At 37.0% G+C, this 22,194-nt stretch overlaps 1 protein-coding gene across 4 annotated transcripts in view; it reads left to right on the plus strand.

Annotated features, from left to right (window-relative positions):
- Positions 1-22,194, plus strand: part of SLF1 (SMC5/6 complex localization factor 1) — a 77,229-nt gene that overhangs the window by 12,852 nt on the left and 42,183 nt on the right. For 3 of the 4 annotated variants that reach the window (XM_048849286.2, XM_075128577.1, XM_048849287.2), the window contains exons 4-11: positions 1,448-1,691; positions 4,680-4,842; positions 10,659-10,793; positions 12,499-12,552; positions 13,647-13,805; positions 14,975-15,141; positions 18,418-18,555; positions 19,325-19,490. In XM_048849286.2, the coding sequence (XP_048705243.1) occupies positions 1,448-1,691; positions 4,680-4,842; positions 10,659-10,793; positions 12,499-12,552; positions 13,647-13,805; positions 14,975-15,141; positions 18,418-18,555; positions 19,325-19,490 (1,226 nt within the window). The remainder of the gene's footprint in view (positions 1-1,447; positions 1,692-4,679; positions 4,843-10,658; positions 10,794-12,498; positions 12,553-13,646; positions 13,806-14,974; positions 15,142-18,417; positions 18,556-19,324; positions 19,491-22,194) is intronic. The other variant, XM_048849288.2, reaches the window with a different exon arrangement.

Consider the following 22,194-nt stretch of genomic DNA (forward strand, 5'->3'; position numbering starts at 1 on the left):
GATTTCATGGTGGGACACCAGATTTCACGGTCCGTGATGTGTTTTTCATGGCTATGAATTTGGTAGGGCCCTATCCATAAAGGATAAAGTGATGCAAAACTGCATTTTGGTCTTGTTACCACCACTAGTTCACATTGACACAATATATCTTCCAAAGAACACTAAGTATGATTCCCACCTTTTTAGTTTTACCCATAATCATTCCCTAGTAATGTCCAATATTGCTGAATATTGCCCTTAGGCACAGTTTTGGGGTTTTTTTGGTGTTGCGGGCGGGGAGGGAGACATGCATGTCCACCACCTTTTCTTGGTAAAACTGTAGTGAGAGTGTGGTTAGATTCAGTAGATTCTAATCCCCTTCAGTATTTGTCCTCACCCTGAGAGTTCCAGCAAGCATACCAATGTGGATGGATTTTTAATTACGTGGAACCTATTGAGTAGGAATTGGTGACAAAGGGTTTATTAAGCTATAGGTTATGTACAGAGCACCTTTGTGTCTTTCTATTAGCTGTCCACACCCAGTGCTATCTCCTTTAGAAGTACCATCTGTGCTCTTGCACTGATGCATTTTACCAGTAACCCTGCTGTTCTGAGAAATTGATTAGGATCACACAGTTTCACTTAATGTATGCAGTAAGCAGTGTTTCAATACAAGAGGACCACAACTCCTGATCTGAACCTGAAAAGACAGACATTTAGAAAAGAGGGAGGATCTTTACATACAGAAAGAGAAAGAGGAGGTGAGGCCAACGGAGGGGAAAGGATGTGGAAAGGAGTACTAGTCTAAAATTGTTTCCCCCTAATATTGGTATCCACTAAACTTACACAATTAGAAATGTCTAGACTTTCAGAGTTTAGGGATGAACTATGCTGTGCTTTTAGTATGCAGAAATTTAGACAGTTTTGTTAGCTGGTGGTACCGGTATTTATGGCTTCAAATAAGAAACTAGCATGGGATGCCTTTATTTGTACATCCAAACAGATTATTCATAAAGGTGATTTTACAGAGTTGTTGCATTTTCTCTGAGTTCACAGAATGTTCACAGTCAGGAAATCTATTTTTACAGTGTATTGTAAAACATCATATACGAATACTAAGGCTAAGTTGATACTGAGACAAAAGACACAGGAGCAAAATCTAGAGAGGCAAATTAATATCATGATTGTTCTTTTGTCTGGGATTATTTTATTCTGGAAGAGCTTGAGGATACTATGTCATTAGAAGAAAGCAAAACTACCATGTCCAGTGACTTTGCGCAATTCTGATGTTAAAATATTAGGAAAGGAGAACTTTTGGAGTAGAAAGAAAAATTGTTCGAAATGTTACTTAAAGATGTACTGTGGTATTTGAATGAGAGAGCTTGAAGTTAATTTTATATTTGATCTTCATTTGCCATTTGTCTGTACAAAAAAATCTTTTGTGGCTAACAGTTAATTTGCTTTCTAGGAAAGTGGATACTAACTAAGGACTACATAATTAATAGTGTTGAAAGTGGCAGATGGCTTGATGAAACAACTTACGAATGGGGATATAAAATTGAAAAAGGCTCCCATTATTCACCTCAAATGCAATCTGCACCTAAAAGATGGCGCGAAGAACTAACATGCTCTGGTGCTTTAGGGGCCTTCCACAGATGGAAAGTTATCCTCCTTGTGAAAGAAGGTGATAAACGAAGGGATTCTATCACAAGGTAGGATGATACTACTTAAAGTTGAAATAATGAATGATAAAGTAGTTGATATAGCTGAATTACATTGTTGTTCTCCCTCTCCCATCCCAATTAATTTGGTCCGCAACAACTCCCAGTGCTTTAGTCTGCATGGCATACTGTTCCACATATTTATAATAGTTGGAACAGTAAAAATTGTTGGTTTTTCTCTTCCAGTTTAGTTTCTTTTTACTTAGTACTATTACCACATTGTTAACTATAGCATTTATGGTTTTATGCATATTTTAAATTAATAGCCTAGGAAGACTTCCTCTGCCCCGACCCTGATTTGTTCTTAGCTCATATGCTCAGAGTTCATGCATTCTTTTATTTTTCTGTGGTACTGAAATGAAATGTCCAGAATCATATTTCATTTGTGTAATGAAGCTTTCTTTGAGTTGTATGTTACAGTCTACTATGTATCTAGCATTTTGTTAACTTTGATAAATGTTTAGATATGAAAATACCATTAAACTGTTCCATTACTAACTGTTCCATTATTATTATTTTTAAAATAAGGGCATCTTGGTCTAGTTCCACGTTTTTCCCCTCACTATTTTTGGACCCCTCCTCCCCCAAAACTATAATGCCTAAATGCTCATGTTGAACTTGGAGAGGCGGGATGTGTGATAAAAGGGCAAGGAATACAGTTAGATCTGTGGTGATCTTAGTCTATTGTGAAACTACCCCCCTTTTCTCTGGGATGGCAACTTGTCTTTTATTATATGAGAGTGGCAATCCTAGAGGAAAACAAGACTGTCTCATAGGTAAGAGTGAAATAATATGGTAAGTATGGTTCGACATATTGTAAAGCCACATTCTGACTGACTTGGGCCTTTTTTGTGTCACAGTCATGCAGCAGCTCCCCAGTGGTACACTGCTGCAGCCTCAGAACTGAAAAAACACAAAAACTTACTTGCATCATGGTAAATAGGGAAGATTCAAAAGGAAGGGGACAGAGATGATAAAGGAGTGGATGGGAGGAGAAGGGACTGAAGGAAAAAATGAGTTTAAAAGTGCTCCGTTGGCCTTTTGGGATCTCTAGCCACTTCTATCCCACTTTCTGTTTTAAAACAAACCTGGTCTTCTTTAATATTTTAAGACCTAGTTCTGAGATGCAAAAAGAAAAGGAGTACTTGTGGCACCTTAGAGACTAACCAATTTATTTGAGCATGAGCTTTCGTGAGCTACAGCTCACTACGAAAGCTCATGCTCAAATAAATTGGTTAGTCTCTAAGGTGCCACAAGTACTCCTTTTCTTTTTGCGAATACAGACTAACACGGCTGTTCCTCTGAAACCTGAGTTCTGAGATGCTGTCATAAATATAAAGGAAAGAGTAGCATAAAATCCCTCCTTGGCAGGTGTACTGAAGTGCCTTACCTGGAAGGGGTTAAATAGTTCAATAACCTAGTTGGCACCTGACCGGAAGGACCAATGAGAAAAGCAGATACTTTCAAATCTGTGGGTGGGGAGGATTTGTTTTTTGTTCTCTTTGTTGTTCCCTCTCTGGATGGAGGGAGAGACCAAGCAGGTACAACATCTTCTGAAAACATACTTGGAATGATCCATCCAAAATTACAGAAATTGTAAGGAAGGCAAGGAAATGCATTGGGTTAGAGAGAACCATTAACATCTAGTTTATTAAGTTGTATATGGTTTCTTCTTTCTTGGCAGGGGGAAACTGAGCTGTCCTGTGCCCTTCTCAAGCAAAATGTGTTAAGTATTGCTTTAATGGCAGAGGATATATACAAGCCAATTTCCTTCTTGTCAGGGAAAGTAAACAACCACTATTCCTGACCTGTGGCTTTAGCATTCCACTACAAGTTATCATTGTTCCACTTCCTCTTTCTTTGTTGCTGTCCCAGCGAGACACAGCTGACTACCCCTCCTTTTAGCTTGCCAACTAAGGTGCTCTTTACAAAATGAGACAAGTTTTCTTCCCTCATCCTCAGTGTCTGGGTACATACATCCTGCAGCATTTCTGAAAGACATTCTGTTCTCTCGCTGGAATCTTAACCTGGTTCTGCAAATCCCTATTTGTTAAGAATGAAAATAACCTTTAATAGCAACTACATCAGCAAGACAAATGAACTGGGAGTTGTGTGCATCGGGGAATCTGTATTTTTTCCCAAGACATTACCATACAACAATCTGGGCATCCCTTTACTTATGCATAAAAGCACTGCAAGGCAGATATTTTTCTTTCTGAAAACATAGCTTTCAGTCAAGTGTCCGACAGGTGCCAGTAACTTTTAAAAAGGATTGATTTTTCTCTCTCTATCAGCTGTACATAACACTACTGTTTGTTTGTTTGTTCTCTTCTGCTTTTCTCCAATTATGACTAACTTAGCTTGTGTGTGAGAGAGAGAGAGATAAAAGTAGGTGATCTTTTCTTAGAAGTATAAATTGCAGCAGTATACCTTTTTGAAGTTGTGTATGGGGAAACAATTACAGGTAGCAGGCCAGAAACATTAACTGAGCTGTCTGGGTATTACATTAGGTGTGACTAACTGTACTGCTGTGGAGTCATTCCTGCAGTGTAGGTATATCTTATGAAAGTTCCAATTTACAGTTAAGGAAAACAATTCCCCATTTTCAGTAAATCCCTCTTTATTTAGATAAAGATCCACTAATTCTCTTGAGCTGTATTGCAATAAACCATAGTTACTGTAATACTAACTTTGATCTTTATAAAAATGCACTTGTAGAACCTTCCTAAAAGATGAAGAAAATTAGTATTCTCTTCTAAACTGAGAAGACAGTTCTATCTAGTTGGGTTACGTACTTATCTCAGGGCTCTGAAGTGCTCAGTTAGCCTGCTAAGGAAGGAAGTGTGACTTCATACCTGCCCATTTTCTGTTAATTTTGGGTGCATTGTAGCTTGTGAACATTAAAAAATACTTTTAAAACAAATTTACAGTAAATACATATTTTAAACTATTATTATTATTATTATTTATTTATTTAAGAGTTCTAGAAGCTGGAAAGGCAATTATATATCCACCACAAAAGGAAGTGAGAGCTGTTACTCATGTATTCACTGATAATAAAAGTGTCAGCATAGAGAGAGAGAAACATCTCTTTGAGGCTCCATATTATCCTGTGCAATACATAGGGGATTATCTTTTTGAGGTAAGTAAAATAAATATTCTTAAATGAAATTAATGCTTCATTAATAGTGGATTGTCAAAGTTGCAGTATGTTCTAATCAATAAACAAAAGTGGAAGGGATGCTGTCAACTTAATTTTTTAAAATGCACTAGTGTGTTTTTGTTTTTGTTTTTTTTTTTAAATTCTGATCACCTTTTAAATAGCATGTGCTAACTTTTGGGGTTTTTTTAAGTGTCCTTGAGAAGATTGTGTATAGCCAGCTTTTCTGTTCTGCTTTTGGTTGGGCCTGGTAGCAGCACCACCAAGCACCCTCTTTCTCTGTGCACACACCTGCCTACTATCTCTTCAGTTGCTGCTTATTCACTGCTGTTACTTGTAAACATACTGTTAGAGCTACAGGTATACACTTTGAGCAGTTCATGAAAGCGATGCAACTGACAAAACAGTGAAACTAGCTATTCATAAAATGCCAAATGAAAACTCTTTTTTCCCCTGTAATTGTTTTTCTAGTATCTAAGTACAAAAATATCAAATGGAAGTGGATTTTTTTCAAGTCTGACAATGTCTACTTAACTGCATTAAAACTGTACCTTCACGCTTCAAACATCAGTTTAGTAATTTACCATCCCCACCCCCATGCATGAACTCATATCTTACCCTGCATTTTCGTCCAGATCATATAACATTTTAGCATAATTTGTAAAGATTCAGAAACTTATTAAAGCAAAGGCAGCTTGCCTGTGTTAATTTGGACCAGTGCCTAGTAATATTGTAGCAGTTATGAAACTGAAAAGGGACTCAAAATTTGTAGTTTCACAACTTCGTGTCTTGCTTTTCACTTAGCACTTTGCAAAGCTAAGTCTTTAGTACAGTTTTAGGGAAAAAAAAGTGATAAATGTTCCACAATACTATGTGAAAGACCTGGGGCCGTGTCTGCGCTACAGGAACTATATAATATGTTGGTATAACATGGTAGCATAGACACAGCCTACAGCAAAAGAAGGGATTTTTCCATTATTGTAGGAGTATCACCTCCTTAAACAACAGTACTTAGGCTGGCGGAAGCATTTGGGGGTTAAGTCAGTATGGCTACAGTGCTTAGGGGTGTGGATTTTTCACACCTCTGAGTACCACAGCTCTTTTGACATACATTTTAATTATAGAGTAGGCCTTAGTCTGCTCTCAGTTTCTGCTCTGTAACTTTGGCCTAGGAATGTTTTCTAGAAAAGAAGTGAACATGGTACATTTGAATCTTGCTCCCATTGAGGCCAATGGTAGAACTCCCCTTTAATTTTGTTGTAGCTGGATACAGCCTGGACTCCTGCAGGGAGTGTTCCATGCTGACTTGGATTGATTCTGTAGTCCAATTAGGATCTGCCTTATTTGTCCCAAGGAGGAGTTAGTTATCCAGTCCTTTTAGGCCAGGGAAAATTGTGGCCACAGCATGAGGCTTAGAGGAAGATGATATGTAAGGAAGAAAGGATGCAGAATATTTCCATGCTAGGAATCTAATGTGGTATTTATATGCAACCTTACAATGATAAACCAGCATGCTACAGAGAGAGATTTTATTAAGAGAACTTTCAAGTATCTAAGTGGTTATAAACTGTGACATATTTAGACTTTTGGCACCTTAGAGACTAACAAGGTGCCACAAGTCTTCCTTTTCTTTTTGCAGATACAGACTAACATGACTGCTACTCTGAAACCTATACTTAGATTTTGTCTGTTAGATCACAAATAAATAGAGGACCGGTGTAGGGAACAGACTCAGTTTAAAGGCCTTGCAAAGGAGAATTCTTTTTTAGTAGCCTATTCATATTCATTCTTTCAGAATAGCAGTGCCTGTTGGAGCACCCTTGCCCCCCTCCGGCATCTCCCCTCTCTGTCGCTGAACATTTTGATGGCAAGGCTATAAAAGGGGGTGCTGTACTTCAGGGGCTTCTGTTACTTCTAACTGTGACAGCAGATTGATCAGGAAACTCACTGGATCTTTCGGACCTGGCTTTATTGGAACGGATTGGTCTCAGTACCACCTTAGCTATCTAGTTATCCAATCAGTCTAGTTAAGTTAGATCAATGTTTCTGAACTGTTGGAACTGGCGTTCTTTGAGAATACTGCTGCATATTTACATTTTCCACCCTCCTTCCACAAATGAAGTGAAGACTCGGAGGAAGAGGGGATGTGAGGAGGTCATAGAAGGAACGGAGATTGCTGGAGCACAGCACTCCCTTCTATAGCCTCAGCCTTAGAACATTCAGGAACAGTGAGTGGTGAGGGAAGGGCATAAGAGCTACTAAAAGGTTCTGTCCGTGCATCCCAGGAGTGTGCATGTGCAGAAGTCACATTAAAGAACTCCACTTACAGGCAAGTGACCTTCATTTTATCATCTTGTTTTTGGCTGAATCTTATCCTTCTTAAAACAGTGTATCACTAAAATTACTTGGTTTCATTTTGACATTGTAATGCCATCTCCGCACACTTGAACTGAAATCATTTGGCTTGAACTTGACATTGTGACAGCTGTACACTTACACTAATCTTATTTTGCACTGTGGTCTGAAGTCATACTATGGTTTTCAGAATTTTGCATTAAAGCTTCCTATGGGATGGTCATTATGAACTCAGTTTCCTCTATTACTTGGCACTGTGGCAAATCAGCAAAGTTCATAAACACGTGCTTGATGAAAAGCACATAAGCCAATAAGACTTCTCTCATGCTTAAAGTTAAGCACACATTTGAGTGCTTTGCTGAAGTAGCGGGGATGGTATCTCCAGAACACCCCTTCATGGCAGGGCATGGCCCTGTAGGCACCCCACCTTCAATGTCCAGTAACTTTCCACCACCAGAAGTATCTAAAACAAGAATCCCCTTCTGGAGTCTAACATATTAACTCTTTCCACATAGTTTCCAGTGACCCTGCAGACCCAAACCCTTCCCTTTTGGCTAAGGGAATATACAACTTTCCTTCCAGGGCTTGTGTTGTGCTTCTCCCTCTCTCTTTAAATTGCTCTGCACTGGTTCCACCTCAGCTGGCAACAGTCTTTCAAGAAACAGAACTAAAAACAAAACCTTCATAATAGTTCTTCCTCCATGCATCTCTGCTGGGGTTCAGTCTTCCTGCCTCCCTCCACAGCGTGGAGGCCAGGTCACACCACTGTAGTCCTTTCTCACCATGTGTCTCACAGACTCCTGCAGGAACCTTCTTGCTCTCTGAATCTCTTTCTCTGATGAGGGAAGACACCTTATTTACTACTTTCTTTCCCCAGATGTTGTCCTGGTTGGCTGAAAGGAAGGGGAGCCTTGCCCCACCCAAACCACGAGGTCCCAGTCTCTTAAAGATACAGTTACCTGGGTTTCCCTAGGCTCTTAACTATTACCCCAAGACCACTTACTCTTCCTCAGCATCTGCTCCAGAGCTCCTGGAACAGAATTTGGCTGGCCACAGTCCCCAGTACCTCTTAAACAGGGCAGACCACTTTGTTACAGCAGGATTGGTGCTGGAGTGCTCAGCACCTTGCAGGACTGAGCCCTAGTTTATTACTCCTTCAGAGCTAATGTCAAATTCAAATAGTGATCAAATAACAAGGAATGTGGCCAGATCTACAGAACAGGGGATTCTATCTTGAAAAGCAGTGACTCTGAAAAGAATGTAGGGGTCATAATAGACATGCAACTCAGCATGAACTTCCAGTGTGATATTGTGACAAAAAGGGCTAATATGGATGTATAAGTAGGGGAGGTGATTTTTACCTCTTGATGTGGCATTGGTGACACCTATACTGTAAAATTGCCTCCAGTTCTCACATCCCTGTTTTTAAAAAATGATATTGATAGTTTGGAAAGGGAACAAAAGAATATCACAAAAACTTTTGAGGGCTGGGAAAAATTCCTGACAGTGAGAGACTTAAAGATCTCAGTCTGTTCAGTTTATCCAAAAAAAAAAAAGAGTTGATTTGATGATAGTGTATAAGTACCTTCATAGGGAGAAAATATTGGGTCTAAAAGTCTCTAATTTAGTGGAGAAACGCATAAAAGAATCTATGACTGGAAACTAGAATTTGTCTGGCTTCAATCAGAAATTGGGCATAAATTTTGAACAGTAAGGGTGATTGGATTAATGATTAAACGATTGGTTAAAATTAATAATTAACATTTGGTTAAAATCATGCACTGAATCTTTATGAAATGTATTTTCCCTATATTATACAGTATCTAATTAATTAAATTTGTAATTATTTTATAACAACAATGGACTAAATTGTAGCTTTGCCAAAAGACCTGTGTATGGAGCAGTGTGTAGTTAGACTGTGATTCTACTAAGAGAAGAGTTTAAGACCTAGAAGGACTGGCTGACTTGGAGTACCGGTTAATAAGATATGGAACCTATGTTACACTAATAAAAATGATACCAACAGGATCTTGTAAGAGGGACAAGGCAAAATGCCACGTTTATTGTAAATACAACAAAACATTACTATATGCAATTTCTATATAGATCCATTCACACACACACACAGACATTCACACAGGTTCTGCAAAGAGGTTGTTATGGTTACCAGCCTAGACGTTGCTCGTGCCAAGTCATTGGCCAGGTGGCATGGACACGAGAGTGGAGCTGAGTCTTTGTCAGATGCGCGTCCGATGCTCCTGGAGGGTGGTTGCAGAACCAGACTCAAAGAACACAGTCCCTGGGTCCAATTTTTATAGGTCTCTGGTTCAATACAAGTCTATGGAAGTTGCTTCATCATGCCGAATTTACAATTGAGATGACCATCAATCAGCAGATGGTACATCCATGACGGCTAGGTGTTATCTTCTTGTTCTTCCTTGATGCATTTTGGGTGGATTCCGGTTTGCCCTCTGGGGGTCATCTGGTTATCTCCACCCTGCATATTCTTCGGCCCATCAATACCAAGGTTGTAATTCTTAGGATTAGGCTGGCACCATTTACTAACCAATTATTTCCCTGCTTCAGGCTTTCAATTCCGTGCACTCATCATTCATTCTTTTACTTAACAATACAGTCTCATGACTCTTTTGGTTTTAACAAGTTTCATCCCACTATTTTTCCTTCTTTGGATACAAAGATTTACATAGGCATGACAAGGGGCCCCATGGGGGAAGAGGGTCAGGGTGTTGCTTCAAAGAACAGCATTGGTTTCTCAAAGTTCTTATCATTTTCCAGCACAGACTCTTTGTGCTGTACCGGCCATTCTTATTATCTCCTTGCATAGTTTATTAGCTCACTCCTTGTACCAGCCTGAAATAATTAGCACTTTGGCCTTGCATTTGTTACAGAATGAAATTCAACAGCATGGAACTGATGTTCATAACTTTTTGCAATACCTATACCTTTTATCTATCTTTATTTCTACTACTACATAATTATAATTCTATCATACTTAACTTTGAGGGTGACCCAACACCTTTAAACTGTAGGTTGCCAGTTGAGCTTCGTCACTGGTAGTCAGCCACTGGAAGGGATTGACATCTGATCGTATTTTGTTGCCCTTTATGAAGTTGGGGCTTTTCTAGACAAGGAGTTATTCCAGAATAACAATTCCTGATTAACTCCCTGTGTGAACACTCTTATTTTGGAATAAGAGTTCCTTAACCCCTGGATTAAGCTAATTCAAAATAAGAGCGTCCACAGAGAATTAATCAGGAATAATTATCTTTTAATTTCACCCCCTATTTTAGTCCAAAATAATTTTATAAACTTTATAAAAAATATATGCAAAAATATCTATAGAGGAGAAAAAAGGTGTAAGTAGAGTTGTTCTAGACAGCTGTCTCTGTATATACAAGTTTTAAATCTTTTGACCTTCACAGAATGAAATACAAAATATTACTGAAGATAACCAGATGAATCATCTTTTAGCTGAACAAGAAGCCAGAGATACAATGTCTGACATGCAACTTGTTGAAATGAAAAATGCATTAATAAAGCATATATATTTTGCTCAGGTAAGGAAAAAACCAGGACTGTACAAACTTTTAATTATAAAAATGTAATAAAATTCTCACTAGGTATATTTGCCCTTCAAACACAAATGTAACAAAGATAACATTAGATTTCTTAACATCTGCATAAATTGTAACAATATATTGTAATTTGTAAAGTTTACAAATTCTATACTGTATTTAGTACAATACTATCTTTTTATTACCAAACTAAGGTCCATTCTATTATTAGGTGATTGTTTTATATGTGTTTAGTGAAAAAAATGATGGACTAAATGAAATATCAGTGGTAATACCATAGATAGCTAATTGGTCATTTTATTGCATTTTGGTTTTTAACTGTCTCACAAAACAGTGGACTGGCTTTTAGTCTTTCAGTGTCTGAACTTTAAATAGCTATATTTATATGTTCTTCTCAAAACCAAAGATATCCCTAAACGAGCAACGTTTTGCTGAGCATTATGAAACATTCCACACAGCAATAAGAATTCATGTTAGGGAGAATAGAACTTAATGCATTCTACCATTTTAATAATATCACAGATTTAATCATGAAGTGCATTAGGAAGTGAGGGCATTATTTCATATTTAGAAAAATGAACAACTAATTGTCTTGAATCAGTACAGAATATATTACCAGCATAATATACTGATTGTTATTTAGTAGTTCTTATGTGAGCCCTAATACAGCAAACACACGTTTGTAAACTTAGACTTATGAATAAAAGGGTCTTCAGGAGCAGGTCCATGATATTTATTAATACTTGTTGTATTATTATGCAGTGAGGTATGTTGTCAATTTAGAGTTGCCACACTCACAAAAGCAAGGAATAAAAATTTAACCCTCTAACAGTAAATATCCAATGCTCTTCTACCCACAGGCACATGATTTATTAACTACCATACATCACAGACCATTCACTGCAACCGTACCGCTGCCCCCATCTTTTCCTTCCTCGTACACACCTCTTTGCCCGACTATTTTTTCCCTCCAGTGCTAGTAGTTGTGGATGTTCGGTGGATGCCTGGTTATGATAGGAGAGGATAGTTTACTAAAGGGTTATGCACAATGATGAGTGTGTGCCCAAGAGGATTATTGAAGGCTGGCATTCCCAGAGGGGCATGCTTTTTTTTTAAAGGTGCAGTTTTTTGTAATGTATCTTAATAGGACCATAGTGGTGACCCCTACCTGGATGTAAAAATGATTTTACATTTATATTTAGTTCCTTTTATTTCATAGGCTCCCAAAGCACTTTATGTCATAAACACCAGTGTATATACAACATCTCACCATTGGAAAAACAGAAAAGAAAAGAAAATTAAGAGTATGCTTAAGTGCAAATTAGGTATCTTAAACTGACCCTGTCTTCACATAGCAACAGTTTAAAACAAAAAGTGAAGAATAATGCATTAATTCTAGTTGCAGGACAATTTAAATTTGAAGAATGAAATTGCCCAGATTATTGTTGACGCAGGGCATCTCTTGTAGAAGCCTACTCTTGTTAAAAGTTTCATAAGTAGTATACCTTCGGTTTCTATAAAATGAGAACTAATTAGATCTCCATGTTAAATTTGCCTTTATTTTTTAACCACTGGTTAAATATTTTTTAACATTGATGTATGTTTTGCTGGTCATTAAATGTAGTATTTTGTCAGTATCCAACCTAAGGGTTTTCATGAATGCCCTTGATTTACTTCTATTTTACAGACTGTGAAACAGAAGTCTACTCAAATAGACCAACTGAGTGGATGTGGTACAGAAGTAAGTACCTGTAATTCTTGATTTCTGAAGGTGTAACATATAGTTCAGCACTTATCCAATCATCTTCCCTGAATTGAGGGATCTGTTTTTTGGAGCAGGTTTTTCAGTTGATAATTTTTCACCTCTCCCAGAAAGGAACTTGACAGTTGCAGGCATTGGAAATCACTGTGGTTTCCATTGTGGGTGTGATTATGTGAGGCACCCCATGGCTTTAGAAATTTTATTCTGTGGAAGTTTTCTACCAAGCTCTCAGAAGGCACACCCGAAAGAGTGAAGACTTCCTACAATATATACCCTTAGGCTATGTCTACATTTACAGTGGCATGTACAGTACGTTCTGTATAACCCCAGCACAGGTATAAATAAAGTGTAGACAGTGAGACGCTGCTTAGGCGAGTAAAGACACACCAGAACCTGAGGGTATATACCCTACATGACTTCCTACATGCCCTACAGTTTTTAGCAGTGTAGCATCCTGCTGCTGGAGCAGTTCTTTGTGGTGGGTGAAGGTTCTGGCTGCTACCCACTGCTTTCCCCCCTATCAGAGCCTTTCACTGCCATGTGTGGCTACACACTGCAGTGTGGACACTGCCTGCGCTTCACTGCAGCATGTAACTATGCATACCCTACGTGCCAGTGTAGATGAGACCTCAGAGTAAGTACAGTAAATTGCTGGGGCTTAAATAATAATATACTATGACTCAATCGCCTGAGATGATAAGCATATCCTGCAAGGTACTGAGTGCTTTTAGTGGGAGTTCAAATAGTAGCGGTTAGGAGCAGTGAGGTCCTTGCAGAAGACATTCAGCATATCAGTGGATTGCACTATAAATTAGTAATTACTTTAAATTAGAACTGTTGTTTTCTATATCTTAAAACAATTTCTTACCTTGTTATATGATGAACAAAAGTATATACATACTTTTTGGCCAAAGAAATTTTGTATAAAGATTCATAAATGTTTCCCTTTTGTATCTAAAGGGACTAAACTTTTAGTTGGTTCTCATTTTTCTTTTAAGAAAGAACTATGTTTATAAATCTTTTATTTAGCCATTCCTTCTATGCAGTTATTCACAAATATTTGCCATTCCTAGGTTAAAACTATTGACCTCTCCAGAGGTATATTGTGTATACTTGAAGGACTAGTAGAAGGACATTTCTTTACTGATGTAATCACAGAACTTGCTGCTACTCAAAAATACTCCATCCCTCCTGTGCAACTTCTTCATTCTCTTCTAGAGCATATGCTACAGGTGAGAACTAAAGGCTTGGTCTTTCGCAGTATTAAATCAGGGGAGGGAATGTAAAAAACATGGTCTTAATCAGATACCAACAATATATTTTAAAAAAAGAGTGTCTTCATCCATGATTTCTTTAACCAATGTTCCCTTAACCACTACTTCATCAGAATATACTGTGAATATATTGTTGAAAGAGTCAGATCCCAGCATACCATGCAAGACAGAAAATTATTCATTCAGATTGAGCAAATAAATATCGTCTTTTTCATACTGTCAACATTACCTCCTTTAGGACTATACTATCTACATTTATGCAGGTAACAAATTATATAGTAAGTTACATGTTTGTATCAACTGAGACTATAGTGTATATAAGGATAACCACTCTAAGACCATGGGGAATGTCCATGGATAAAAGTGAAATACTTGTGCATGTACTCGCACTCTCTCAACTTTTTCTCCAGTATAATTTATTTAAATAATTGAAAACAATCAGAAACCAAATAGTATTTTTCATAAGCCCTATTAATGTAGTACCCATCTTATTGTTAAATGCTGTCCTTATATGTAAATATAAAAACAGTTACAGAAAGGAAGGGTAAGCAGTGAGGTTGAGGCTTTCCAATACTTTGGTTGGCAGCAATAGAAATCTTGGTCTCTCTGAATAGCATAAAGATAATTTGGAAATAGGAAACAGGTCGGAATTGAAAAGAATTGAAAATTCAGGATTAATCAAATGGTGTAACTTGCACTGTTTTGGTATTGTGATTCTGCAAAACGAGCGTGACTTGCACATACACAGGTCTGAATTGGTATTTGCAGGCAAGGCAATGAGCAGGAGGGTGTATATATAAAGCAATTGCATACACACTTACACTGCATCATTCCCAACTCTGTAAGAGAGAAAATTCACTGGTATAAATGAGTTAATATCAGAGCTGAATACCATTTTTGGTTCAAGTTACGCTTATTTTTTTCCTTTTCTATGCAAATTACAATATTTTGCCTCCTATATTCCTCTCTCTCCCTTTCCCACATGATATTAAGCTAACATTTGTCATCTGTGAATTTGAATTTTGGATGAGTTTGAATTTAGGAGGAGTATGACTAACACAAAAGTTCTTTACTATTAAGTCTTTGGCCAGTACAGAACCAATATTTATTTCTTATTTTTAAAACAGGGAAATACAGACACAGTATTCTCTGCTAAATTTTTTCACATCTTGTATATTCTTCTTCAACTTGATCCTCCTTGGAAGTCTCCCTCGATGTTAAGATATTATCTGGAATTTCTTCAGTGTCCTATTTGCATGAGAGGAACATGGTCTCTGGTAGAGATGCTTGTGAGGTAAGAAGCAGTTGGAAAGGGTTTTTGTATGTTCTTGTTTGGGGGCTTCTCTCTCTCTAAAAGCTTAGCTAAGTGGAAACAATTAATATCACACTTTTTCAGAAAAAGGTCTCCTTAGTTAAAAATTATAGAATTTACATATAAAGCCCTATTATACGAAAGTCACTTTTTCAATGTACTGTAATTAGTTCATTGTAAGTGAAGGTTTTCTATAACTAGAATAGCATTTGTACATTTCAGAACTTTTATTATAAATTTCAATTAATCTGAACTCCCTGAAAATGGCTGTCACTTTAGAGAAAAATTATACACTTCTTGTTTCTCCCGTTCTTTGCATTTCTATATTAAATGTTTCAGGATAATTATTTGTATATTGTGTGGCTTTTGACAATCTAGATCAATGTATATTACTACTGTGCTTTTCGCGAAAAGAAAAGGAGTACTTGTGGCACCTTACAGACTAACCAATTTATTTGAGCGTAAACTTTCGTGAGCTACAGCTCACTTCACATGAAAGCTTATGGTCAAATAAATTGGTTAGTCTCTAAGGTGCCACAAGTACTCCTTTTCTTTTTGTGAAAACAGACTAACACGGCTGCTACTCTGAAACCTGTGCTTTTTATATCTATTTTGCTGCAAATAAAACAGTATAAATCTTATCTTGTCAAATATGCAGTTTCATGTTATATTTTCATTTTCAGCATGAAATTTGCAAACTTGTGTATTGGTCTTAATACACTATACAAACACAAGACTCAGGACAGCAGCCTTTTGGGTGCTTCCACCTGATAAAAGGAGAATTTCAGGTTTCTATGACTTTTGTGAACAGAAACTGATTAATTTCATCTCTGGAAAGAGTGACTGCACCTCAGTTCATCACTGTGATATCTTCTCTAGTTTAACATTTAAGTACTCTAATATGGCAATGTTGACCAGTATAGAAATGCATATAGGATTTTTTTGTTTAAATATATCATTCCATATTCTGAAACCATTGTAAGTATAAACTGTTGTTACACTCGCATACAAACTCCATTCACTTACAAGGAAGTCACTAAAATGCACATTCCTCCATTATTAAAGCTCAATGAAATCACAAGTCCAAGGCAGACTTTATCATTTGTTTTAATAGCCAGTCATCATACTATGCAAATGCACACTGACTCCTTCTCTCCCCAGCAAACTCCCTCGTACTTCCTAACATATAGCCAGCCATAATGCACATACCCAGTTCCTCTACATCACAATCAAACGCATAACCCATCCACCATGGCTACAACTGGGTAGTGTGGAAATCTCTTCCAGAGGTTTGCAGGGAAGACATGAATATTGTGTATTCATAGCCTTCTTACCTTCCTAGTGCACTGTGTGGGGAGCTACCAGGAGGATGAATAGCAGTTTTGGGGACAGAGGTAAGGTGGGATTGTACTTCAGACTTGAGTTGGAAAGGTTATGCGTAGGTAGACAGGGACTCTGCAGCAGGCCTGGGGTGGGGAGCTAAGTCACTGTGGCAATCCATAAGAGCTTGAGCTGCCAGGTGCTGGTGCCTTAGCTTTGTAGCACACCAAGGCACTGGCTCTGTAGGGAGTCCTTGATGTGTTCATGTTTTCCTACCTCTCAGTCAAATAATTTAATACTAGCATTTCAAAGCTGATACACCATACTTTCAACTACAGACCGAGAAGACAGTTGAAAACTAAAATGATTATCCTGATGATGGGTAGAAAAGAGATTGGTGTGTGCTTTCTTTTTCTGTGGGTGGTTGAAAAAGAGGAGGCAACTCCCTCAATTTAAAAGCCATATGTTACGTGCAGGGCTTGAAAAAGCCACTCACTCATGGCCAGTAGTAACCTTTCCAGGGTGAGTGAAAAAGAAAAAGTTGAATCTGTGTAATTTGACAACTAACAATTTTGTATAGGAATGCTTTGCAAAGCACTGTTCTCAGGTGGTTTATTATCAAACCATCCTGAACAGAGAAGGAAGGCACTCAAACTCAGAATGACATGAACAGACATGGGACATTGGGCTAATAGGTGGTTTATACAATTCAATGTAGGAAACTTATGCTAATGAGGTTTTAATTCAAAAAGAAACCAGAAATAAACCCATCAATGTTCAGATGCTAAAAAATATCTGAGATTTGGGAATATAATTGTTGATAGAGCTCTTCAAACCTTTGGCAGAAGACTTAATTGGAGAAAAACACAAAACGAATCAGTGCTGGATATATCAAGGGTAGTTACTCTGCCAATGTCAAATTCCTCCAAAAATGTAAACTAGAAAAGATGTTCTGCTCTTGTCTTAAAACAGTTCATCATGTTGTTAAATTATGAAGTTTCATCAAGGCGTGGGTAAAATGATATGCAAATAAGATCTAATCATGGAAACTCTTACTCATGTGAGTAAAGGTTTACAGGATCATGCTGTAGTTTCCAAAGTGCTAGGAAATCTTTTGGAATTAAAGCCTTTTTATAAATATTCTATTAAATACAAGAACTCTGCCCCTCCACAAGGAATTCCCTTCCTTCTCCAGTGCACAAGGAAATGTGCTAAATGCAACAATAATTTATCTCACACTATAACATGCACCTTTCATTAAAGCTTTTTTTCCACAAAATAACACATGAGATCAAACACCTAATCAGTGACCATGCCAGCACAGAATATATATTTTAAAAATTGCTGAAAATCTGGCCTTAAGTCATCAATGGTATTGGTATGTAAATATACATTTAGTTACAATATATTAGAAACACAAATTAATGTCCTTTAAGTAAAAATTAATTTAGGTAGGACTCACTCTGTGCACTGTGCCAGCACAAGGCCTGTGCATTACTTAAATTCTACTAAAGGCTTCAAAATAGAACTGACATGAGTAGTGCCTTGCGTTGGCCCTCCGTACACTGGTGAAGTTCAACTTTTGTGCACAAATAACTAACTTTCTTAATTTATATTTTTAATCTGGACATAGAGAAATTCCCTCCTAAATTGATATTGTATATGGCAAGTTTCATCCTGAGCAAAGTTTTGACCAAGTTTAAAGAATCCTTCAGTTATTCTCACTTTCATGTTCAAGTGTGACACCTGTAATAGGGTCACTATGTTTTGTCATTTTATTAATTATGATTATTTCTGAACTGCTGATTTGATTGCATTTACAAAACCTCACAACTATGTTACTGCAATTTCGGAACTAAAATGTCAGAATTGCATCATGCATTGATTAGTCAGTAGATCATTTCAAACTTAAAGATTGTCTGGTGCTTTATTTTTCAGATCTTGCCTTTACTGCAAAGGTTTTTGTCATGCAGTCTCTGTTTCAGAAAAAATAAGTGAACAGAGGGTGGTTCACAAAGCATTACTCAAGTTTTTCTTTAATTTAGTGAATGCTGAAGTACAGGCTTTAACAAGAAGGTAAGTTTTATAGGAGAATACTTTACTTTACTTCTGGTGCTGCTGAAAAATTCAAACCCATTTCTCAATCCACAACGGAATTGTACTCTGTCTTTACTATGCTCGTTGTCTCTGAAATGGGATACAGTCCTCATAGAGGTTTGCAAGTGGTATTTGGTCATGCACTTGCTAAATGTTTCCTTTGAAATCTCTCATTTCTTTGCCTGTTTATAACTAGATTTCATTATGTTAAAAGAATATTCTGCCTGGATATTTGTATGGAGACTTCTGACTAATTTTTTTACATATTATTTTCCCACTATGTTACGTGTGTGGATAGGTGTTTAATTTTGTTTCATAAGGGTGAGTTTTTTAGCTTTGCAGTTCTTAGATTTTTTTTTATTGCCCAGCAAATTCTTAATTGAAAGACCTTGAACATACAGCATACATGTTGTCTTTTTTAATCTGTAAGCACTTGTATTATCTCATCCTCCCTATTTAATGTAAATGAATAGATGTATGTATGATTGCCTTATAAAGTAAAAATTTTCCTTTTGTTCCAACTGTAATTATATTTATATAATATTAACACAACATTTGAGTTCCTTCACTTTGGCTGTCATCATTTTACATATATTATTCATCAAAAATTGTGTATGATCTTTCTGTGCTTAAAAATTTCCAAACCTTTGTATGTTTTGACAGGAGACGTGTTATCTGTCTAGTAACTATAGTAATCAAATTGGCATAAAGCTTTAGGTTTTGTTCACTTTTTCTTTTTCTTCTATAGATTATGTGAAGGGGCTAATTCACAGCTTCTGCAAGTTATGCCACAGACAGTTCTTCTGAAGACCTTTTGGTTGGGAAGTGAAACCTCTCTGCTTTTTACCAAACAGATAAATATTCTGGTAGATTGGGTCATACATTCCTATAGAGAAAAGTTCAAAACAAATGATGTGAGTATGATTCATTTTCTATAAAAAAAAGTAATGAAGGTCAATGTATTTTTTTTAAAAGCATTTATTTTTTCACTCCTTTCTGAGAAACTACATTCAGGTATCAAAGCTGCTTGTTACATCTACCTTTTGTTGTGAAGCATGCTGACTTTTGCTCCACAAAAGGAAATGAACTGCTCTATAAGGTTCTCATATATTGATCTGTAAAGAGGAAATGTAATGGAGTCATGAGTGGTTTTCTGTTTGCACTCAGATGTTCATATGCTTTTACCAGCAGGTGTTATTGCAGTCATTAGGGACATAAGGTTACGATGCCTTATCAAATAAACTGTAACCAATGAGGTAATTATCTTATTTTACAATGAAAAGTACTTTTTAGAAAAAAAATTATTCAGTAAAAATTGTCTGAGGATAGAACTAATGAAACAAGTGGGGTTTTGTTGTTTTATATACCTTTTTTAACCTGAACCTTTTTCTGTGAACTCACCAGTTTTCTTCCCAATCCCTTGAGTTTCCTTTGGTGCCTCCTCTAGTTTTTTTTCATCCAAACAGAATGGAAGACAACATAACTGCTGTTCCATAGCATGCTGGCTAGCAGGACAATGACCTGAACTGAAACTGGCTGTCCTCTATATACCACCCCTCCCTTGCTAAAGCCTTTCTAAAGTGTCTTTGACTATTCAGTTCCCATACAAAAGTACAAACTCATCACCATTCTTTGAAAATTATTGTGAAAGTATAGAATACGAAGGCAACACACATCTTTTCAGCACTATCACAAGACAACTACAGAAAATGAAGTATTGTAGAAAGAAAAACATTTCCAATGTACTATCTGATTGTTCTGCATAGTGTGAAGAAGGCAGAGAGGTTTAAACACACTGAAAGCTTTTCTCAGGTTACTTTAATTATAACCAGTCCACCTACTGTTTTTGAGAGAGGGTGAAACAAGCCATGCAGAAATAAAGTATTGTCCTTTATCCATGGTCAAGATATATACATATACATATATTTCAGGTGCCTAAATTTAGGCTTCCAAATCCATATTAGCAGCTTAATCAAGTGTCATGATTTTTTTTTTTCCAAAGATATTGAACACCAAGAAAGCAAATGTCCCGTTGACTTTCAGTGGGAATTTCAATACCGCTTGAAAATCAAACCATTCTTTTAGGTTCCTAAGTGTAAATTCTGGAGCTTAAATGTAGGCACCCACTTTCTTTTTTAATCTTGCCCTTTCTTCTGTTCAAAAGTTTCAACTTTTTAAACCATACAGTGTTACAAGTTGTATTGTTTCTTCAGTAAGTACAATATTAACTTGTAGACAAGTAGACTACAGTATAAGGTGTATTGATTAAAAAGAAACAAACAACTTTTGATAAGACTAAACTGTAGAATCAAACATACACAGAAGTCTGTAATAGACTTAAACCTAAAGTATCAGTTGTCCTTTTCCACAAAAACAAGGTTCCCATTACTGTTCAACTTTCATTTTATACTCTACATTGTATAACATCCCAGCAGATGTGAAATCTGGCCTTACAATGCAGCTATATTATATTGTTCCCTGACAAGCTACTGTGTTGTGGTGTTTTGCTTTGTTTTTTTAAATAGCCCTCATTCCTTAGCTGTGCATTTAATTTCTTTGCCTCATATTTTAAACAAAAATAAGATTGATAAAAATGTTTTGTTAGTAATCTTGTATGAATAACTTGCTCCCTGATATGTGCAAAGCTCAATTATTATCCCTTTCTGTGTTTTCAGTTTTGAGCTATTGTCTGCAAAACATGGGTACCAAACTTTGTCTAGATAGTCAGTTTTAAATCCCTTAATGTAGATGAAAAGATCAGTTCAAAAGAAACACTCACAGGAGCAAATCCTCCCCATTGCTACATAGCTAGCTTTGCCTCTCTTTTCAATTTCTTTGTGTTAGAGGTGCAGAAGGAAAATTTGGAGTGTTTCTGTAGCATTGAGCTTAGCAAATAGGGAGCAGAATTCCCCTTCTCTCCATAAGCTTGGGCGGGAGGATTGGTGAGAACCGTCTGTTTGTTATGTGAAGTAAGCAATCTTAATTAAACCCTACCAAATCAAAGAAAATATTTAAGTGAGTTTATTTAGAAAAAGCCATTTTTCTGTCTTAAGATAGTCCAATAATTGGAATATTAAGAATCTTAAATCCAGTTAAGTCCCACTATTTTTCTGTTACCAATGTTTAGGTCTGCCTCCTCTCCAGGAACATATGCCAACCTTTTGGAGGTTAACTGGATAAACTTGGTATTTTAGTTTACAACAATATTTGCATATCCCAACAAATTATTTTACAAGAGTTTTAAATCTTAATCATTTGGCTGTGTCCTAGGGCATATCTATACTGCAATGTGAGCCCAGGGCTTGTGGGACTTGAGTCATCTGATCCCTGATTAGAGAACCCAGGGCTTGAGTGTCTACACTGATTGTTAACCCTATATGAAGAATTTTCTAACCTGGGCTGGAACATGGCGCTCTGGCATCCACACTGCAGAATGCAGACCCGTGTCAAACCAACCATATCCCAGACTCCCAAGCACCCTCCTGAAATGTGGCTGCTCTAGCCCTTTGACCATGGTGCACTGTGGGAAAACTTGACTGTCTGCCCTGCACGTTACAGGAAGTTTGAATGACCCATCAATACATCCTGTCGAGCACTCATTTTGTCTGTGCATCCCCA

The sequence above is a fragment of the Caretta caretta genome, chromosome 5 (assembly GCF_965140235.1).
Source record: "Caretta caretta isolate rCarCar2 chromosome 5, rCarCar1.hap1, whole genome shotgun sequence".
Lineage (NCBI taxonomy): Eukaryota > Metazoa > Chordata > Testudines > Cheloniidae > Caretta > Caretta caretta.